Source organism: Heterocephalus glaber, unplaced genomic scaffold (genome assembly GCF_053883595.1).
Source record: "Heterocephalus glaber isolate CG9 unplaced genomic scaffold, H.glaber_assembly_v1.0 deba00001569, whole genome shotgun sequence".
NCBI classification, from domain to species: domain Eukaryota; kingdom Metazoa; phylum Chordata; class Mammalia; order Rodentia; family Bathyergidae; genus Heterocephalus; species Heterocephalus glaber.
Window position 1 is genome coordinate 3,033,696 of NW_028258354.1, and position 16,970 is coordinate 3,050,665.

General features: G+C 46.0%; 1 protein-coding gene across 6 annotated transcripts in view; it reads right to left on the reverse strand.

Annotated features, from left to right (window-relative positions):
• Stat6 (signal transducer and activator of transcription 6) overlaps positions 1–16,970 on the reverse strand; it is a 36,130-nt gene that overhangs the window by 5,655 nt on the left and 13,505 nt on the right. Inside the window, exons 1-13 of one of the 6 annotated variants that reach the window (XM_004861262.4) lie at positions 10,098–10,237; positions 6,266–6,402; positions 5,768–5,906; positions 5,402–5,485; positions 4,868–5,006; positions 4,691–4,743; positions 4,363–4,511; positions 3,650–3,781; positions 3,338–3,526; positions 2,166–2,253; positions 1,907–2,029; positions 904–996; positions 375–581 (exon numbers count right to left, since the gene is read on the reverse strand). In XM_004861262.4, the coding sequence (XP_004861319.1) occupies positions 375–581; positions 904–996; positions 1,907–2,029; positions 2,166–2,253; positions 3,338–3,526; positions 3,650–3,781; positions 4,363–4,511; positions 4,691–4,743; positions 4,868–5,006; positions 5,402–5,485; positions 5,768–5,906; positions 6,266–6,381 (1,512 nt within the window). In that variant the 5' untranslated portion in view covers positions 6,382–6,402; positions 10,098–10,237. Of the gene's footprint in view, positions 1–374; positions 582–903; positions 997–1,906; positions 2,030–2,165; positions 2,254–3,337; positions 3,527–3,649; positions 3,782–4,362; positions 4,512–4,690; positions 4,744–4,867; positions 5,007–5,401; positions 5,486–5,767; positions 5,907–6,265; positions 6,403–9,030; positions 9,644–9,951; positions 10,238–16,970 lie in introns of those variants that run through there. The other 5 variants (XM_004861261.4, XM_004861260.4, XM_013078261.3 and 2 more) reach the window with 5 other exon arrangements.

Genomic DNA, 16,970 nt, shown 5'->3' on the forward strand with positions numbered 1-16,970 from the left:
AGCAGTATCACAGCACAAATACCTGTGGGCTTTACCAGTTTCTGCAATAGGAACTATTTTCTAATGGGTCAAGATCAGTTTTTTAAAGCAAGCTCTGTTTACAAACCATCTGGATGAGTCATGCAAGTTACTGGTAGGGGAAGGATAAAGGACCCCAGACCAAAACCTAAGGGTCACCAAAGAATACAACCTCTGGGGTGACCCCCAAAGTACAGGGATTTTCCTGCTCGGGCCATGACAAAGGCCTTCTTGATGGGCATGACAGGCCTCTGTGAAAATCTCAGTGGTCTGTTCCTGTGTAAGGCCGGGGAGGCTTTGAATGCCCTGAGGATGAAGAGCTTGAGGGTGGGAGGTCCAAAGTGAAGAGGCGTAACCTTGTTAAACTGTGACCAGGACACACAACGGTGCTGGAAGGTCTCCATGCTAAGGCTGTTGTCATTGAAGATCTTCTGGGCCAGGAAGAGGAAGTGCTCTGGGAGCAGTCCCCGGTTGGTCCCCACCTCAGCCATGAACTTGAGATTCAGAGTTTCACACATCTTCTCCCAAGGCACCCGCTCAACCACCACAAAGGGCACACGATCCTGGGGGGAGGAGAGAGCCCCTCAGACTATCACTACCAGGCTTCCTCAGCCAACTTCATCCTTCCCATCTTGCTGACCTGCCCATCCCAGCACTGTCTCCTGAGCTGGCTCACAAACAGGGTGCTTTCGCTATAGTAGCCTCTGGTACTATAGCATGACAGCTGTTAAGACTGGGATGAAAAGAGGTCAGAAGCATGAAACTGGACCCAGGAGAAGGAGCTAAAGTCACACACATTTGAATATGATTGTCCCCCACCAGCTAGCACATCCTCATGTTAGAACCAACCCTATACCCTGTTCCTCATTCTGGGTCTTTCCTTACCATTTCAGAGAATGCATTGTCCCAGAGGATAGTGGCTTTGGCATTGTTGTCTTGGTTGCCATGGACAATGACCACCAGGGGCAGAGACAGGGCCTGAAGAAGTGAGTGTTCTCATTAGTGGAGCAAGAGGTGTCCTAGGGAGGGCGCTTGCAAGAGACTCATTCAACAGAGTTAAAGAGCTCGTGGCATGTGACTAAATGCTTTCTGAAGCTCAATGAGAGCTTTAACATAGAGAAGTGGCTATGAGTGAATGCTGTGGAGCCAGACTTCTGGGCTCAAATACCAGCCCCAACTCTTAGTAGATGTGTTACCTGGACAAACTACTAAATCTCTGTGTCCCAATGTCCTTATCTGTAAAATGAGGGTAGTAATACAGTACAGTAAGTCCCTGACTTACAAACAAGTTCTGTTCCGGAAGAATGTTTGTAAGTTGGATTTGTGTGTAAGTCCAACCCAATGAGTCTTATATACCTTTGACACAATATACAATGTAAAGCATATAAAAACCAAATGTGAGGTCTGTTCATATCTGTGAAAGTTTGCAACTCGAATGTTCATAAGTCAGGGACTTACTGTGTAGTACCTACTCTTTAATGTTACTGGAAAATCAAGTGTGTGTGTGTGTGTGTGTGTGTGTGTGTGTGTGTGTGTAAACAGTTCCCTGCTGTGTAAAAAGTGCTTGATAATAGGGGAATGGGGAAAAAATAAGAACCAAGATACATCATGTAAAGGTACAAGATCCCAATGATGAATGTAACTGTATCGTATACCTAAAATGTACCAATAAACTTAATTTTTTAAAAAGTACTTGGTAAGAGTTAGTTGCTATACACTCTTCCTGGGATGAAGACTCCATAATCTTGCGCCCCCCACTCACCTTGACTGTAGTGTGCACAATCCCAGACTCACGAGGTACAGGGCAATTAGGAGGGGCCCCAGTGTGTGGCTTGGATAAGGGAGACTTGGGGTCCCATACCGAGCTGGGGCGGAGGCCAAGGCTCACCTGGAGCTGGATAGGGAGTTTGTTGGGACCGAGCATGAAGCTGGTGGAGAAGAGAACCGCACACTTCTCCTCGGTGACAGATTCAGTGCCCTTCCGCTCACACCGCTTGATTTTCTTTAGGAGCTGGGGTGGGGGTGGGGGAGGCAGAGCAAGGGTGAGGATGTAAGTGCAGAAATTGTTTCCCCAGGACCCCAAGAACATCCCTCCCAAAGGACCCCAGCCTCCTCTCTCTCTGCCCTTGCATCCAAGGGCCCCTCACCAGGTTCTTGAAGAGGGCAGAGCAGCAGTTCCCAGGAATGCTGTTCTCCAGAGGCACTGTGTTGTTGATGATCTCCCCGGTGCTCTCTCTGCCAGGGGTCAGAGTGTGAAGGAGCTCCTCTCAGCTGGGCCAGGTTGGTGAGGAGCTTCAGTCCATGAGGGGATTGTGTGACTCCCCATTGTCCCTAGCCCTATATCTCTATGTCCCAGTTTGATTTTTTTTTTCGGTACTGGAGATCGAACTCAGGACCTTGTGCTTTTGAGGCAGGTGGCAGAACCACTGAGCTAAATCACCGGGACCCTGGGGTGTTTTTTTTTTTTAATTTTTGTTTTTAGTGCTGAGGATTGAACTCAGGTTCTCACAGATGCTAAGGGTGTGCTCTACCACTAAACGACTTCCCCAGCCCCTAGCTCCCTGCTTGGGGTTCTTCTTGTTCTTTGGTTGTTTTTTTGTTTTGTTTTTGGTTTGATTTTTTTTTTGGTACCAGAGATCGAACTCAGGACCTTGTGATTTCGAGGCAGGCAGCAGAACCACTTAGCTAAATCCCCAGCCCCAAAATATTTTATTTTATTTTGGCACTGGGGATTGAACTTGGGACCTTGCACTTGCAAAGCAGGCTGCGGCACCACTGAGCTAAATCCCCAGCAGTTGTTTGTTTTTGAGACAGTCTCACTGTATAGTCCAAGCTGGCCTGCCTTCAAACTCATGATCCTTCTGCCTCAACTTCCCATGTACTGAGATTACAGATATGCCCACCCACTTGGATTCTTTGTTTGTTTATTTTTTTGTTTGTTTTGTTTTTTGAGACAGGGTCTCACTATCTAGTTAAAGCCTGGCATTGGACTTACTATGTATCCCAGGCTGGCCTCAAACTCATGGTGATCCTCTTGCCTCAGCCTCCTGAGTGCTGGGATTACAGGTATGTACCACTACACCTGGCCCACCTGCTTAGATTCTTAAGGGAAGATCCTTATTTGGCCATATCCTGATGCCTCTGCCCTATTGCAGATCGAATGCGTCCCTTCTTTGCCTCTGCTTTGACCATCCAGGGTCTTCACACTCCCTGGGTTCCTTCCACATTCTAGTTTTTATGATGCCAAGCACCCCCTGGCTCCTCTTGGCTTCGCCACCCCAATAAGCCTTCTCCAGTCCCCAGTCCAGCCTCAGCTTACGTTCCAGCCCCAGGCCCCTGGGGCATGCTCAGCTCCCTCGCCTGCTTCTCAGTCACCATGTCAGCCCTGACCAGCGGAGGCTTGGCTGGAGCACCCAGGAATCGCAGGCCCAGCAAAAACCGAACTCCTGCTTGGAACTTAGTCTGAGTCTTCAGAACCTGAGGGGGCTGCTTCTCCACCAGGAAAGAGCTGGGAGAGGCGAGGAGGACACAGTGGAAGTCAGGGGCTGGGTCCGTCCTGGTGCTCTCCTCACAGCTGTAACCCACTCCTTCAGGACCTGCTCCAGGCCAGGCTAGGGGTCACGGGGCATACCTGGTGACGAGGCTCTGCAGGACTTCATCCAGCCGGTGAATCAGCGCTGCCTGGGTCTTGTGTTCAAGCTCTCCACCAGCTGCCCCTACCTCCTGCTGTAGCTGGGAATAAATGTCCACCAGGCTCTCACACCTGGGGCCAGGACGGCGGTCAGGGGGCACAGGATACAGGCTAGATGTCTGCTCCGACCCAAACCCCTTTTCTCTAAATCCAGGGAGAAAGTGGGCTATTGTGTGTGCAGGAATGGGGTGGGCAGTGGTGTGGATGCAAGGCACCTGAGCTGAAGAGGGTTCGGGGACCTGCTTTGTATGGGAGGTTCATTCTCAGTTCCTAGACTCTCTGTGGAAAGTAGGCTGCCTGTTCCCCAGGGCCCTGGTAACCTGGACAGCTGCCAGCATAACTAGTGCTGAAGGGAAAATTGGAAAATGCCCTACGCACCAGACCAAATAGAATAAGGTCCCTCGTTCCCCCAAGCAAGGGGCTTGAAGACAGAAGCACAAGTTGCATGAGCCCCTACTTGTGACCCCTGGACTGAGCACATTTGTACAGATACAACCTGAACAACTGGCACATCCCTGCTGGAACTGGCTTCTCTGAATCTTGGCCCATTCCAAGGCCCTCCAACCTGGCTTCTTCTCTCTCACACCTGTGCATCCTCCAGTAGGGACAGCAGGTGCCCACCCTCAGCACCCTCTCTTTTCCCATCAGCTAACCTTTCCTGTAGCGTGGCCAGGCTCTCCTCAAAGGGTGCACCATTCCCTGCCAGCTGCTGCTGCCGTTTCCAAATCTGGATCCTCTTCAGCACTAGGGTCTGAGCCATCTCCAGCTCCCTAATGGTCTCCTGCAGCAGCGTGCCCAGGGCCTAAGGGCAGGGAGGGGCCTGAGCCAGGGTCACAAACTGCCTCCTCACCCAGCTCCCAGAATAGGACTCTTCTTATTTCCCTGCCATTCCCTTTTCTGCCTGTGTCTCTCTGAGGTCTAACTTCCAATTCTTCCAGCTGCACTTTGAGCTCTGTCTCCATCTCATAGTCCATTACTTACCTCATTTGGCCCAGTCCCATTGGCAGGAGTATCTATCAAGCTGTGCAGAGACACTAAGGGTGGAGTCAGAAATCAGGTATGTAGAGAGAACGGAAGTTTAGGCAAGGCCGAGATCTAAAGGAAATCCCTCCCACACACTCCCCTGAACCATCTTAGGGCTCCAGGCAAGGCGTGCACCTTGTCCAGCTTCAGTCCCCTGATGCAGGGCTTCTTGGAGAAGGCGGATCTCCCCAACTCGGTGCTGCAGCCTCTGCAGGGCTGTGTTAAACTTGAGTTCTTCTTGCTTCCAGTGGAAGGGCATTGGCAGGTGGTGGAACTGCACAGGAGGGACAGGTGTCAAGAGGTGAAACACTGTGCGCATCTTTCCCTGCTGGCCTTCACTCTCTGCTCTGCAGAAAAGGAGATAGGCTCTCTTCTCCCTTTGGCTGTTCTCTCTGGCCTTTTTGGAATCCTCTAGGAATAAGACCTTTCTCCTAGAAGAATTAGCTTCTTATCCCTTGCTCTGTTCTTCCCAGGCCTCATTATTCTGTCTTTCATCTGAAGCTTCCCTGAACTTGCTTGGGGTTCACTCTGATGCCAGGGACTTCCTTTGGTCATCCTAGGCCTGCGACACTGAGCCTTTTCTGAGTTTCATATTCTTTCTAGTTTCTTATGGATCAATCTAAAGTCCCAAGGAGTTACATTAGGGTGGGAAGTGGGGTATCACGATACCTGCTCCATAACAGCTTTTTTTTCTCCTTGAAGTATTTGTCTGAAAGTAGCCACAAGCTTCAGGGGGTCCCTCTGGTATATGCTCTATGGAAATGACAGCAGTGGGCAGTTACATGTCACCCCCTACCCCATCCCCAAGCTCCTATCCACACAAACACTGAAAGGCAACACAACTGTAGATTTCACAAATTTTAGGCATTTGCATGCTTTTACAATCTAATTTGTATGCTAGCTAGCAGCTAACCACAGAAACACTTTTTGCTTCCAATATTCTTCACCATCCAACAAATTTTCTTCCAGCATCCCATGCTCACCCCAGCTCCTCCTCATCCCCACCTCTCCTGGTCCCTTCCCCTCCTGCCCCACCTCCAGGGTGCTGATGTGTTGCAAGACGGTGTTTCCCTCTCCCTGCTCTCCTGCAGAAGCCTGAAGGCGCTGGACAGTGGCTGAAAGTAGGGCACTTGCCACGTTGCAACAGAAGGCATCTGAGCTGACCAGGAACTCCCTGTGGGAAGATCAGGATGGGGTGGCCTCAAGCCAGAGCTTCCTCAGCTCTCCTGATCCTCCAGCCTGCTTCCCTCTCCTCATTCACCATCTGGGTCCTCTACAGCTGTCACTCATGTCCCTCACTCCTCAGTCTTTCAGCTGCTGTGAGAAATGCCTCTGTCCCAGTGCTGACCTCCCTCTTCTTCGACTCAGATTCCTGAGAGGTAGAGTGTCTGGGAGCCTACATGCATAGTCAGTCTCTGCTCAGTCTAGGCCACCACAAGTAAAGTAATGGGTCTCAAGTTCCAAATCCCATGGGGTGGGGGGATATAAAGGGAGGGAAAATGGGGAAGAAGGGACATGGGCAGCAGAACTCACCATGGCTGGTCCTCAAGCCAGTCACCTAAGAGATGCCTCAGGTGCTGAGGAAAGTCAACATAGAGCCGCTGTAGTTTTTCTGGGGACATCTTGGAGACCAGACTCCACAGAGACATGATCTGGGGTTTGGAGGGTGCCTGGAAAAGAGGAACAAGGCCATTTTAAGAGGCACCAGGGTGGGTGTGGTGGCACATGCCTGTAATCCCACCACACAGAAGGCTGAGGCAGGAGGATCTTGGCACGTTCAAGGCCAGCCTGAACTACATAGCAAGAGCCTGTCTCAAACAAACAAACAAACAAAAAAGAGGCACCCACGAAACTTGGCTTAGCTTCTGGGGCATCTCCAGACATCTAGATGGCCCTCCCACAGACCTCCCCATCAACACAGCCAGGCCAACTCAAGCCACTGGGACCTTTGGTCAATGTCTAAGACAAGATAACATCTTTAATAGTAAGTGGATATGGGAAATGGGGGTGAGAAGCACTGAGCAGTAGCCAGAGGGGTAGTGTGACAAGGGACACAGTGCAGTAGGGAAAGAATAGGGGAGTTTTAGAAATGGCACAGGTTCTATAGGCAAAGAGCCTCCATTCTATGGGCTTTGATCTTCTCATTCATAAAATAGGAGAGCTGAATGAGTGGAGAGCTTTCCCAACTTTTTAAAGCAGCAGACAATTTTAGTTTTTAATCTGTGGAATCCCAATATAGTAGTCCTCCCTCTCCTGGGTGGGATACATGCTAAGACATTGTATAAATACTTAAAATTGCTGATAGGACCAGAAACAGCAGATACCATCAAGCCATGTATGTACTATGTGTTTTGTTTTGTTTTGGTTTTTTGCAGTACTGGTGATCAAACCCAGAGCCTTTGCATTGGATTACATCCCCAGCTCTATTTTATTTTTTATTTTTGAGATAGGGACTTGCTAAGTGACCAAGTTGCCCAGGGTAGGTCCAAACTTGCCATCCTCTGCCTTAGCCTCCCGGAGTGCTGGGTTCCAAGCATGTGAAACCATGCCCAGCTTGCTTTTTCCTATTCACAGGTGCCTATCATAAAATTTCACCTATAAATTAGGTACAAGACAAAATTAATAACAATAACTCGTCATAAAATAGAGCAATTACAAGACTACTGTAATAAAAGTTACTTATAACTTCAGAATTGTTTATTTCTGGTATTTTCCATTTAATATTTTCATAGTGTGGCTTACTGAAGACAACTGAAACTGAGGAAAGTAAAAACCATGGGTAAGAGGGGACTGCTGTACATAAAAAGCATAAAACTAGCTGGGTATGGTGGTGCACACTTTTAATCTCAGCACTCTGGGTGGCCGAGGCAGAAGCATCATAAATTCAAGCCCCACCCAGGCAACTCAGAAACTTAGCCAGATCCTGTTTTTTAAAAAAAATAGGCCTGGAGATGTAACTCATGTGGAAGCCCCTTACTGGATTCAATTCCCAACACCCCCCCCCCCAAAAAAAGATGTAAAACTGGAGTATGCTGAAGCCAAGTGTGAAAGCCCTAGAACTCCACTGTGTCTACTTCCCCTCTCTCCAACTCCTGATCCCAAAGCTGTCCCCTGAAGAACCTCCCAAAATTCTATGGTCCATAAAGTGGTTGAAAAACCACCATGCTATATGATGAAGAAAATGGAAGAGTGATAATAATTACTATTTATTTTGCACTTACTCTGTAGGAAGTATTATATTCTGTATGTTATTTTATTGGAATCTCACAATTTTCTTCCAGTACTGGGGATTAAACCTAGGGCCTTGCGCATGCTAGCCAAGTGGTTTACCACTGAGCTACATCCCCAGACCCTCACAACCATTTTTTAAAGTATATCATTGTTCCCTTTTATAGATGAAGAAACCCCTGGCTCAAGGAAAGTTCCCTAACTTGCCCAAGGCCACTTGGCAAATGAGTTGGAAAAATCAGGCTCTGAATCTGAGTAGGGATTAACCTCCACATCGCATCCCTTCCAGTTCCAAATCCCATAACCCTAAAAGGGGGAGGCTGCAAGGAGATGGAGAAAAAAGTAAAGTAGGGGGATGGAAGGAAGAGGGGGATGGAAGGAAGATGGAAGGAAACCAGAGAAACAGATTAGTCAACCTGGCATTGAGGAGCTGAGAGGAGGGATCAAGAATGCTAAAGTGATAGAAGGCCAAAAGGAGAGAAGCAAAGCAGGAAGGAGGAAAGGAAGAGATGAAGAAGCAGGAGAGAGATTTGCTCCCCATTTTGGAGGTGAACGGCTGCAAGTTGGGCTGGGTAAATCAATAGATTCCCAGGGGTCCCTCTCCCAGAGACAAGGGTGAGGATGGGATGGAAACTCCCTGGATCTCCCCCAGCCCAGGAATTCCAAGTCCTCCTATTGCACTTTGAGGTTCTTACTTCTCCCAGGGGTCCCAAAGAGATGGAAAACAGAGGCCCCTTATCTAAACATTCCCACTCCAAGACCTTCTTCCTCCTCTCCCCAATCCCAACTTCCCTGAGCTCTTTTCTCCCCAAGGCAGAAAGAACCCTTCCCCTTCCTGCTCAGGATCCTCAAGCAGGTCTTTCTCTAACCATCATCCTCCAGCTGCTTGGGGTGGGGCACCTTTTGGAGCTCCGTTTAATCTGTATTTCAATTTCAAGGGAGTACTTCATTCCTCTCTTCTCTTTTTCTCCCATCTCCAGGATGATCATATTCCAGATCCCTGACCCCCAACTCTACTGGGGATTGGGGAGCCCCCCAAGACACAGGCAGCCCCACTTCCTCTACATTACCTTGTTGAGTGAACAGCTTCCTGGCATAGCTTAGCTTCAAATTTCCAACTCTCCTCTCTCTCCAGATATCAAGAGGCCACATTTCTCCCTACTCCTACTCTATAATAAGCTGGGTTGATTTATCTGGCCAGGACAAGGGGACCTTTCGCTTTCAGACCGGTCACGGTGCAAGGGGGCGGGACCAGCGTTCTCAAATCCGGAGGGGAAGCCCGAAGCCCAAGATCCTCATTCACTAGCTTGTGGGCCTAAAGCCCATCACCTCCACCCCTATAGTCCCGAGTCCTTTGCCTGTGGGACCACAGGATCGAAAGTCGAAAAAGCTTGTCTGAGTTGCCCAATGTGTGTATGTGGCGATGGCGGCGGGAGCAAGGAGCCAGGTCAGCAAAAGGAGGGTTAATCCCACGCAGCCCAGCCGCCCGCCCACTGGGAAATCTCAGCGTCTATGGCAGCCAAGCGTGCAGCAGCTTTGAGGGGGAAATTCCCCCTCCTCTGGGGCACCATGAGGTCTACTAGGGCTGGCTCGTCCCCCTCCCCTCCGGCCACACCCTTGAACAGAAACTTTTAGCGGGAGGCAGAAGAGGAGTCTGACGAGGGCCCACTGGCCCCTGGCATCGACCGTCTGAGGAGAGGTAGCCACTCCCCAAACACATAGAGGGACCCTCCCTCCCGTCCACCCCCCAACTTCCCGTGCCCCAGAGGTGGGAGGTGAAGAAAGTGACCCACAGTGGAGGGGAATGCAGAGGCCTGTACCCACTCCTAATTTCTCTAAGGGTGGGAAACTGCCAAAAACCCCCGCTGTGCCACTAGCTATCAACACTAGCTGAAACAAGTCTAGAGGACCATCCACCCCGCCCAGGGAGGACCCCAGAGGTCCCGCTAACCCATCCCCCCACACTCAGCCCATCCCCCCCATCCCCTCACCTCAGCACCCCTCTGCGGTCTTCTCCCTCTCTCACGGCCACTGCCTGGCTCTGTCCAGTGAGTTCAGGGCTGGCCTGCTAGCACTCCCCTCTACCACCACCACCAAAAAGTAAAACAAACAAAAAAACCACCACACACACACTCACACACACACAATCCTCTCCTGGCCTTCCTCTCCAGTGCAAGCAGTGGCTGCCCAGCCTGCTGTTTCCGGCTTCTCTTCTACCCAGGTCCCTCCCTGGAGCTCTGACGACACAGAGAAGAGAAAGTGGGCTGGAGGAGGAAGAGGAAGAAAGTGGGGTGAACATGTGTGCTTCCTGCGCTGGGTGGGGAATCACATCTTGAAGGGGGTTGCAGGGCTGGGGCTCCCAGCCTTGAAGCCAGGATGGACAGGAAGATGATCCCCACTTAGTGTATCCCCCTCAATAGAGCAGTCAACTTTTGCTCACATCAAGCACAGACGTGCCACAACAAACTGCCTGGCTTCCACACTCAAACTTTCTCAGGGGTTTGGGGCCACGAGGGACCGTGCTCTCTGGGACATCCGGAAAAGCAAATCCCTGTGGGCTCTGCGCTCCCTCCAGTGGAGGACCCTGAAAAGCAGCCTTGAAGCTCGAGGCTGTCTGAACTCCTAAATTCCCCTCCCTTCTCGGCGGGAACGCCTTAGAGGTCGCGTGACTAATGTGACAGCCGCTTGGAGCAGGTGGGGGAGGGGAGCCCTCAGCTCATAATTATGGAAGCCTCCAAGGGTCCTTGACCCAAGACCATCTTTGCCCGCTCCTCACAGGGTACCACTCCTCAGACCTCAGTGGTAGCCAGCACCAGCAGGAGTGCTGCCTGCCGATCTCCAATGGACAAGTTTGAACACGAATCTGCTGCGCAGCCTTGGCGAAGTTCCTACCGTATCTGGGGTAAATATTGAGACACACCCAGAGACAAACACAAGCACAACTTCCCCAGCTACTACACACACACACACACACACACACACACACACACACACACACACCCCACACGCGACTTGCTGAGTCACCATCCTAACTCGTGGAGTGTTCTGCATTCAGTTTTAGCTACGGTAGGAGTTTGGGAAGAGCCAGGGACCTTAGGGGATTTGTAATCCTCCAAACCCGAGTCGGGTGTGTGCAAAGGGCGGTGTCGGAGGAGGCTGCGGGAGTTTTCTCCCCTCCTCTCTCTCCGCCCTGAGCGGGCTGAAGGGCCAAAACTAGGCCTGTGCTGCCCCCTGGTGTCTGAACTGATTTCTCCCCTTCCCATCCACGTGAACCGACACCTCAGCTCATCGCCCGAGTGCGGGTCCAACCAGTCAGCAGAGGATAGTAACAGCTGCAGAGTACAGCGATTAAGATCTTTCACTCTGAATCTCCCAGATAACTACAGAGATGGTGAGCAGAGTGAGAGACATGATTAGAGGCTCTAGAACAGAAACAGATACAAAACAAAATAGATGAGCTCAGAAACATGCTGGAAGCCATGAATGCCCAGCATAAGAAAGAAATGGAAACCATGATCGCCCAACATAAGAAAGAAATGGAATCTATGAAACATTCGAACAGATAGTCAGGAGATTTAAAAACCCTATTGAAAGCATGCAGAGCAGATTAAGGGAATCTGAAGATAGAATATCAGATATAGAAGACAGGATTGTGCTTAAGGACCATGAAAACAGAGATCTCTTCAAAATAGTAAGGGACCATGAGAAATCAATCCAGCAGCTGCTAGATGACACAAAGAAGAATAACATAAGACTGATAGAAGTCCATGAAAAAACAGGAGAAAGTACAATTGACATTAAAAACAAACTGTTCATAGAAGAATTAGTAGAAAACTTCTCAGACAGAGGTGGAGAATTGAACATACAGATAAGTGAGGCATATAGAACTCCAACTAGTTATGATAAAAATAATCTACACATAGTCGTACAATCGTCAAGAACCCAGAAACCCAGCAGAAGAACAAAATCCTATAGGCAGTTAGAGAAAAGAAACAAATCACCTAAAAAGAAAGCCCATCAGAATCACGGCAGATGTCTCAACACAAACCCTCAAATCAAGGAGAGCCTGGAGTGAAGTATTTCAAGCCCTAAAAGAAAATAACTTCCAACCTAGAATGTTGTATCCTGCAAAATTATCTTTCAAAACTGATGGGGAAATTAGATACTTCCTTGACAAAGAACACCTGAGAAATTTCATGAACATCAAACCAGCACGCCAAGCAATTCTAAGCAATATCCTAAAAAAAAAAACCATGAAGGTCACAGTTCCATGAGGCCCAACAGAGGGATCCAACCAGGCAAGGTAAGATACTAAAGGGAAAGGGGGGAAAAATAAGAAATAAAAGAGCCAATAACAGCAAAACATCATGGCAAGGATGAGTCAATATCTATTAACTATAACTATCAATGTTAATGGCCTCAATTCACCAATCAAAAGAAATAGACTGACATAATGGATTAAGAAGCAAAATCCAGCAATATGCTGTATACAAGAAACACACCTAACTCAAAAGAAAATTCATAGACTGAAAGTAAAAGGATGGAAAACAGTTCTCCATGTGACAGGAACCCAGAAAAAAGCAGGGATAGCAATCTTATTTTCAGGCAAAGTAGATTTCAAACCAAAACTAATTAAGAGAGACAAAAATCATCACTATATCCTTATGAAGGGAACAATCCAAGAGGAAGAGATGACAATCCTAAATATATATGCACCAAATATGAATGCCCCCAACTATACAAAACAAATATTAATGGACATGAAAAACCAAATAAGCACTAATACAATTGTACTGGGGGACCTCAATACCTCTGTATCACAAATAGACAGATGATCTAGACAAAAAATTAACAATGAAATTGTAGAACTGAGCCAAGCTATTGAACAAATGGACTTAATAGATGTTTACAGAGTGTTCCACCCCACAAAATCAGAATACACATTCTTTTCAGCTGCACAGAGGTCATTCTCCAAAACAGACCACATGCTAGCTCATAGGACATGTCTAAGTAAATGTAAAAGAATTGAAGTTACCCCCTGTATATTATCAGACCATAGTGCAGTAAAATTGGAGATCAATAACATAAGAAATCGCAAACCCCCCACAAACACATAGAAATTGAATAACACCCTCCTGAACAACCAATAGGTCACAGAGGAAATTAAAGAAGAAATTATACAGTTTCTACAAGTAAATGATAATGCCAGTACAACATACAGGAATCTATGGGATACAACAAAAGCAGTTCTATGCAGGAAATTCATAGCAGTGAATACCCATATTAGGAAAACAGAGAAAACTCAGATAAATAACCTAATGCAGAACCTCAAGCTCCTAGTAAAAGAAGAGCACAACAAACCCAAAGCTCATTCAGGAGAGGAAATTATAAAGATCAGAGTAGAAATCAATGCAATGGAGACTAAGAGAAGAGTACAAAAAATTAAAGAATCAAAGAGTTGGCTTTTCAAAAGAATAAATAAAAGAAATAAACCTTTAGCCAACCTTATCAAAAAAAGGAAAGGAAAGGCTCAAATCCATGCAACTAAGAACGAAAAATGTGAAGTCACAACAGACCCAGCAGAAATCCAGAGGATCATCAATATCTACTTCAAGAACCTGTACTCACTTGATCTTAGCTAAAAGGCTGAGAAGCGATGAGAACCTGTACTCTAATAAAATGGAAAACACAGAAGAAATGGACAGATTCCTAGATACATATCAATTACCAAAGTTAAATGAAGAAGATATAGAAATTCTAAACACCCAAATTACAATGAGTGAAGTTGAAAATGTAATAAAAAATTTACCAACAAAGAAAAGCCCAGGTCCTGATGGCTTCACTGCTGAATTCTACAAGACATTTAAAGAAGAACTATCACCATTACTCTTTAAACTCATCAAGGAAATTGAAAGGGAAGTAAGGCTTCCAAATTCATTCCTGGAATCAAGTGTTACTTTGATTCCAAAACCAGGGAAAGACCCAACCCAGAAAGAGAAGGAACATAGAAGCAAAAATCCTCAACAAGATACTGGCAAACAGAATACAGAGTGTCATCAAGATCATACGACCTGACCAAGTCAGATTTATCCCAGGAATGAAAGGATGGTTCAACATTAGTAAATCAATAAATGTAATACACTACATTAACAGAGTCAAGGCCAAAAACCATATGATCATCTCAATAGATGCAGAAAAGGCATTCGACAAAATCCAACACCCATTCATGATAAAAACCCTACTGAAATTTGGAATAGAAGGTCTTTATCTCAATTTGATTAAGGCTATCTATTAAAAGCCAACAGCCAACATCATACTAAATGGTCATAAACTGAAAACTTTCAAGCTAAAACCAGAAACAAGATGAGGATGCCCACTATCACCACTTCTGTTCAATATAGTTCTGGAAACATTAGCCACAGCAATTAGAAAAGAGAAAGAAATGAAAGGAATAAAGATAGGAAAGGAAGAAGTTAAACTGTCATTATTTGCTGATGATATGATACTTTACATAAAAGACCCAAAAACTCGGCCAAAAGACTTTTAGACTTAATTGACAGATTCAGTACAGTAGCTGGATACAAGGTCAACACTCAAAAAACAATACCCTTCTTATGCACAAACAGCAGACTCACTGAGAGAGAAATTAGGGAAACAATTCCTTTTACAATAGCATCCAAAAAAATGAAATATCTAGGAATCAATCTCACAAAGGAAGCAAAAGACCTCTACACTGAAAACTATAGGACTCTGAAAAAGGAGATCTAGGAGGATATAAGAAAATGGAAAGACATCCTTTGTTCCTGGGTAGGAAGAATCAATATAGTGAAAATGCCCATACTTCCCAAACTACTATGTAGAATTAATGCAATGTCGATTGAAATTCCAACAATATACTTCACAGAACTAGAGAAAACAATCCAAAAATTCATTTGGAATGAGAAGAGACCTAGAATAGCAAAAGCAATTCTAGGCAACAGAGACATGGCTGGGGGTATCACAATCCCCAACTCGAAACCATACTACAAAGCCACAGCATGGTACTGGCAAAGAAACAGACCCAAGGATCAGTGGAATAGATTAGAAGATGCAGATGCAACTCCAGACATACTCAGCCACCTCATCTTTGACAAAGGAGCCAACCACCCTTATTGGAGGAAAGATAGCCTATTTAATAAATGGTGTTGGAAAAACTGGATTTCAACCTGCCAAAGATTAAAACTAGACCCATACCTATCACCATGCACTAAACTAAGATCAAAGTGGATTAAAGATCTAAATATTAAGACAGAAATACTAAAATTGCTGGAAGATAAGTTAGGTAGAACTCTTAAAAACATTGGCATAGGAAAAGACTTTATGAACAAAACCTCAGTAGCACAGAAACTAGCACAAAGAATCAACAACTGGGATCTCATCTTATTAAAAAGTTTCTGCACTGCAAGAGAAACCACCAACAGAGCTAAGAGATAATGTACAATGTGGGGAAAAATTTTTTAGCAGCTGTACCTTAGACAAAGGACTGCTATCTAGAATATAAAAAGAAGTGAAAAAAATCAGACCCCCTAAATTCAAAAACCCAATTCAAAAATGGGCATCTGAAATGAACAGACATTTCTCAGACAAAGAATTAAAAGCAACAAATAAATATATGAAAAAATGCTCAGTATCACTGGTCATTTGAGAAATGCAGGTGAAAACAACACTGAGATTCCACCTCACCCCAGAAAGAATGGCTTCTATCAAGAAATCATTCAATAACAAATGCTGGTGGGGGTGTGGACTCCATTGTTGGTGGGAGTGTAGACTGGTGCAACCACTATGGATATCATTATGGAGATACCTCAAAGAACTGGGGCTAGAGGTCCCATTTGACCCAGCTATTCTCGTGCTGGGGATCTTCCCAAAAGAATTAAAAGAGGGCCGGGGATTTAGCTCAGTGGTTTCACCTCCTTCTATGCAAGGGCAAAGATCCGAGTTCAATCCCTGGTACCAAAAAAAAAAAAAAAAAAGAATTAAAAGAATCATACCACAGCGATATATGTGCACCTATGTTTATAGCTGCACAGTTTGTAATAGCTAAAGCTTAGAAACAGCCCAAGTACCCATCAACTGGAAACTGGATAAAGGAGATGTGGTTTTTTTTATAAAATGAAGTACTACTCAGCCATAAAGAACAAGAAACTAGAGACTTTTATAGCTAAATGGATGCATATTGTGGCCATACTCTTAAGTGAAATAAATAGGACACACATCTGTAAATACTGAATAGTTTCTCTAGTGTGAGAAACTGAAAGTGTAAATAAGAATTAAAATGATTAAAATGAATAATTGATAATTTAAAATAGGAAGAAAAGGTCCAAAGGGGTAGGGGTGGTGGGAGGGGAAGGGGAAAGGAAAGAAGGGAAAGGAAAAATTATGAGAAAAGAAAAAAATGGAAACAAAGTCTATGTAAATAGGGAAGGGTGGAGGGGGTGAAGGACGCACAGGTAATGGGGAAAAAATAAGAACCAAGATACATCGTGTACAGGTACAAGCCCCCAATGATAAATGTAAACGTATTATATACCTAAAATGTACCAATAAAAGAATTTAAGGGGAAAAAAAAGTTCTTGCACTCTGAATATGGGCTGCTTGGGTCCAAATCCTGCCAGCACTGCTAACTGCACAAGCCTAGGCAGTTTACTCTTTGTGATTTAGTTTCATCATCTGTAAAATGGAGCAAATGAGTTGATAAGGTTGTGAGAATGAAATGCGATGAGAAATGTGGAAGCTTAGAACAGTGCCTGACAAATAGTGAACATAAGGCAATATTCTTATGGTCCAGAATAATCCAGGTATGAGGAAAGCAGGCAGTCTCCATCCCACACAGGATTCCCCTGGATTTTGGGGTGATACGAATGTCACAAAGTCAGAACCTAGCAGAGATGTGTGTGTTTGATGGGTTTATTGTGTCTCCAGAGCAGAGAAAGAAAGAAGAGGGAGAGCAGGGGTGGACACAGCAAGCAGA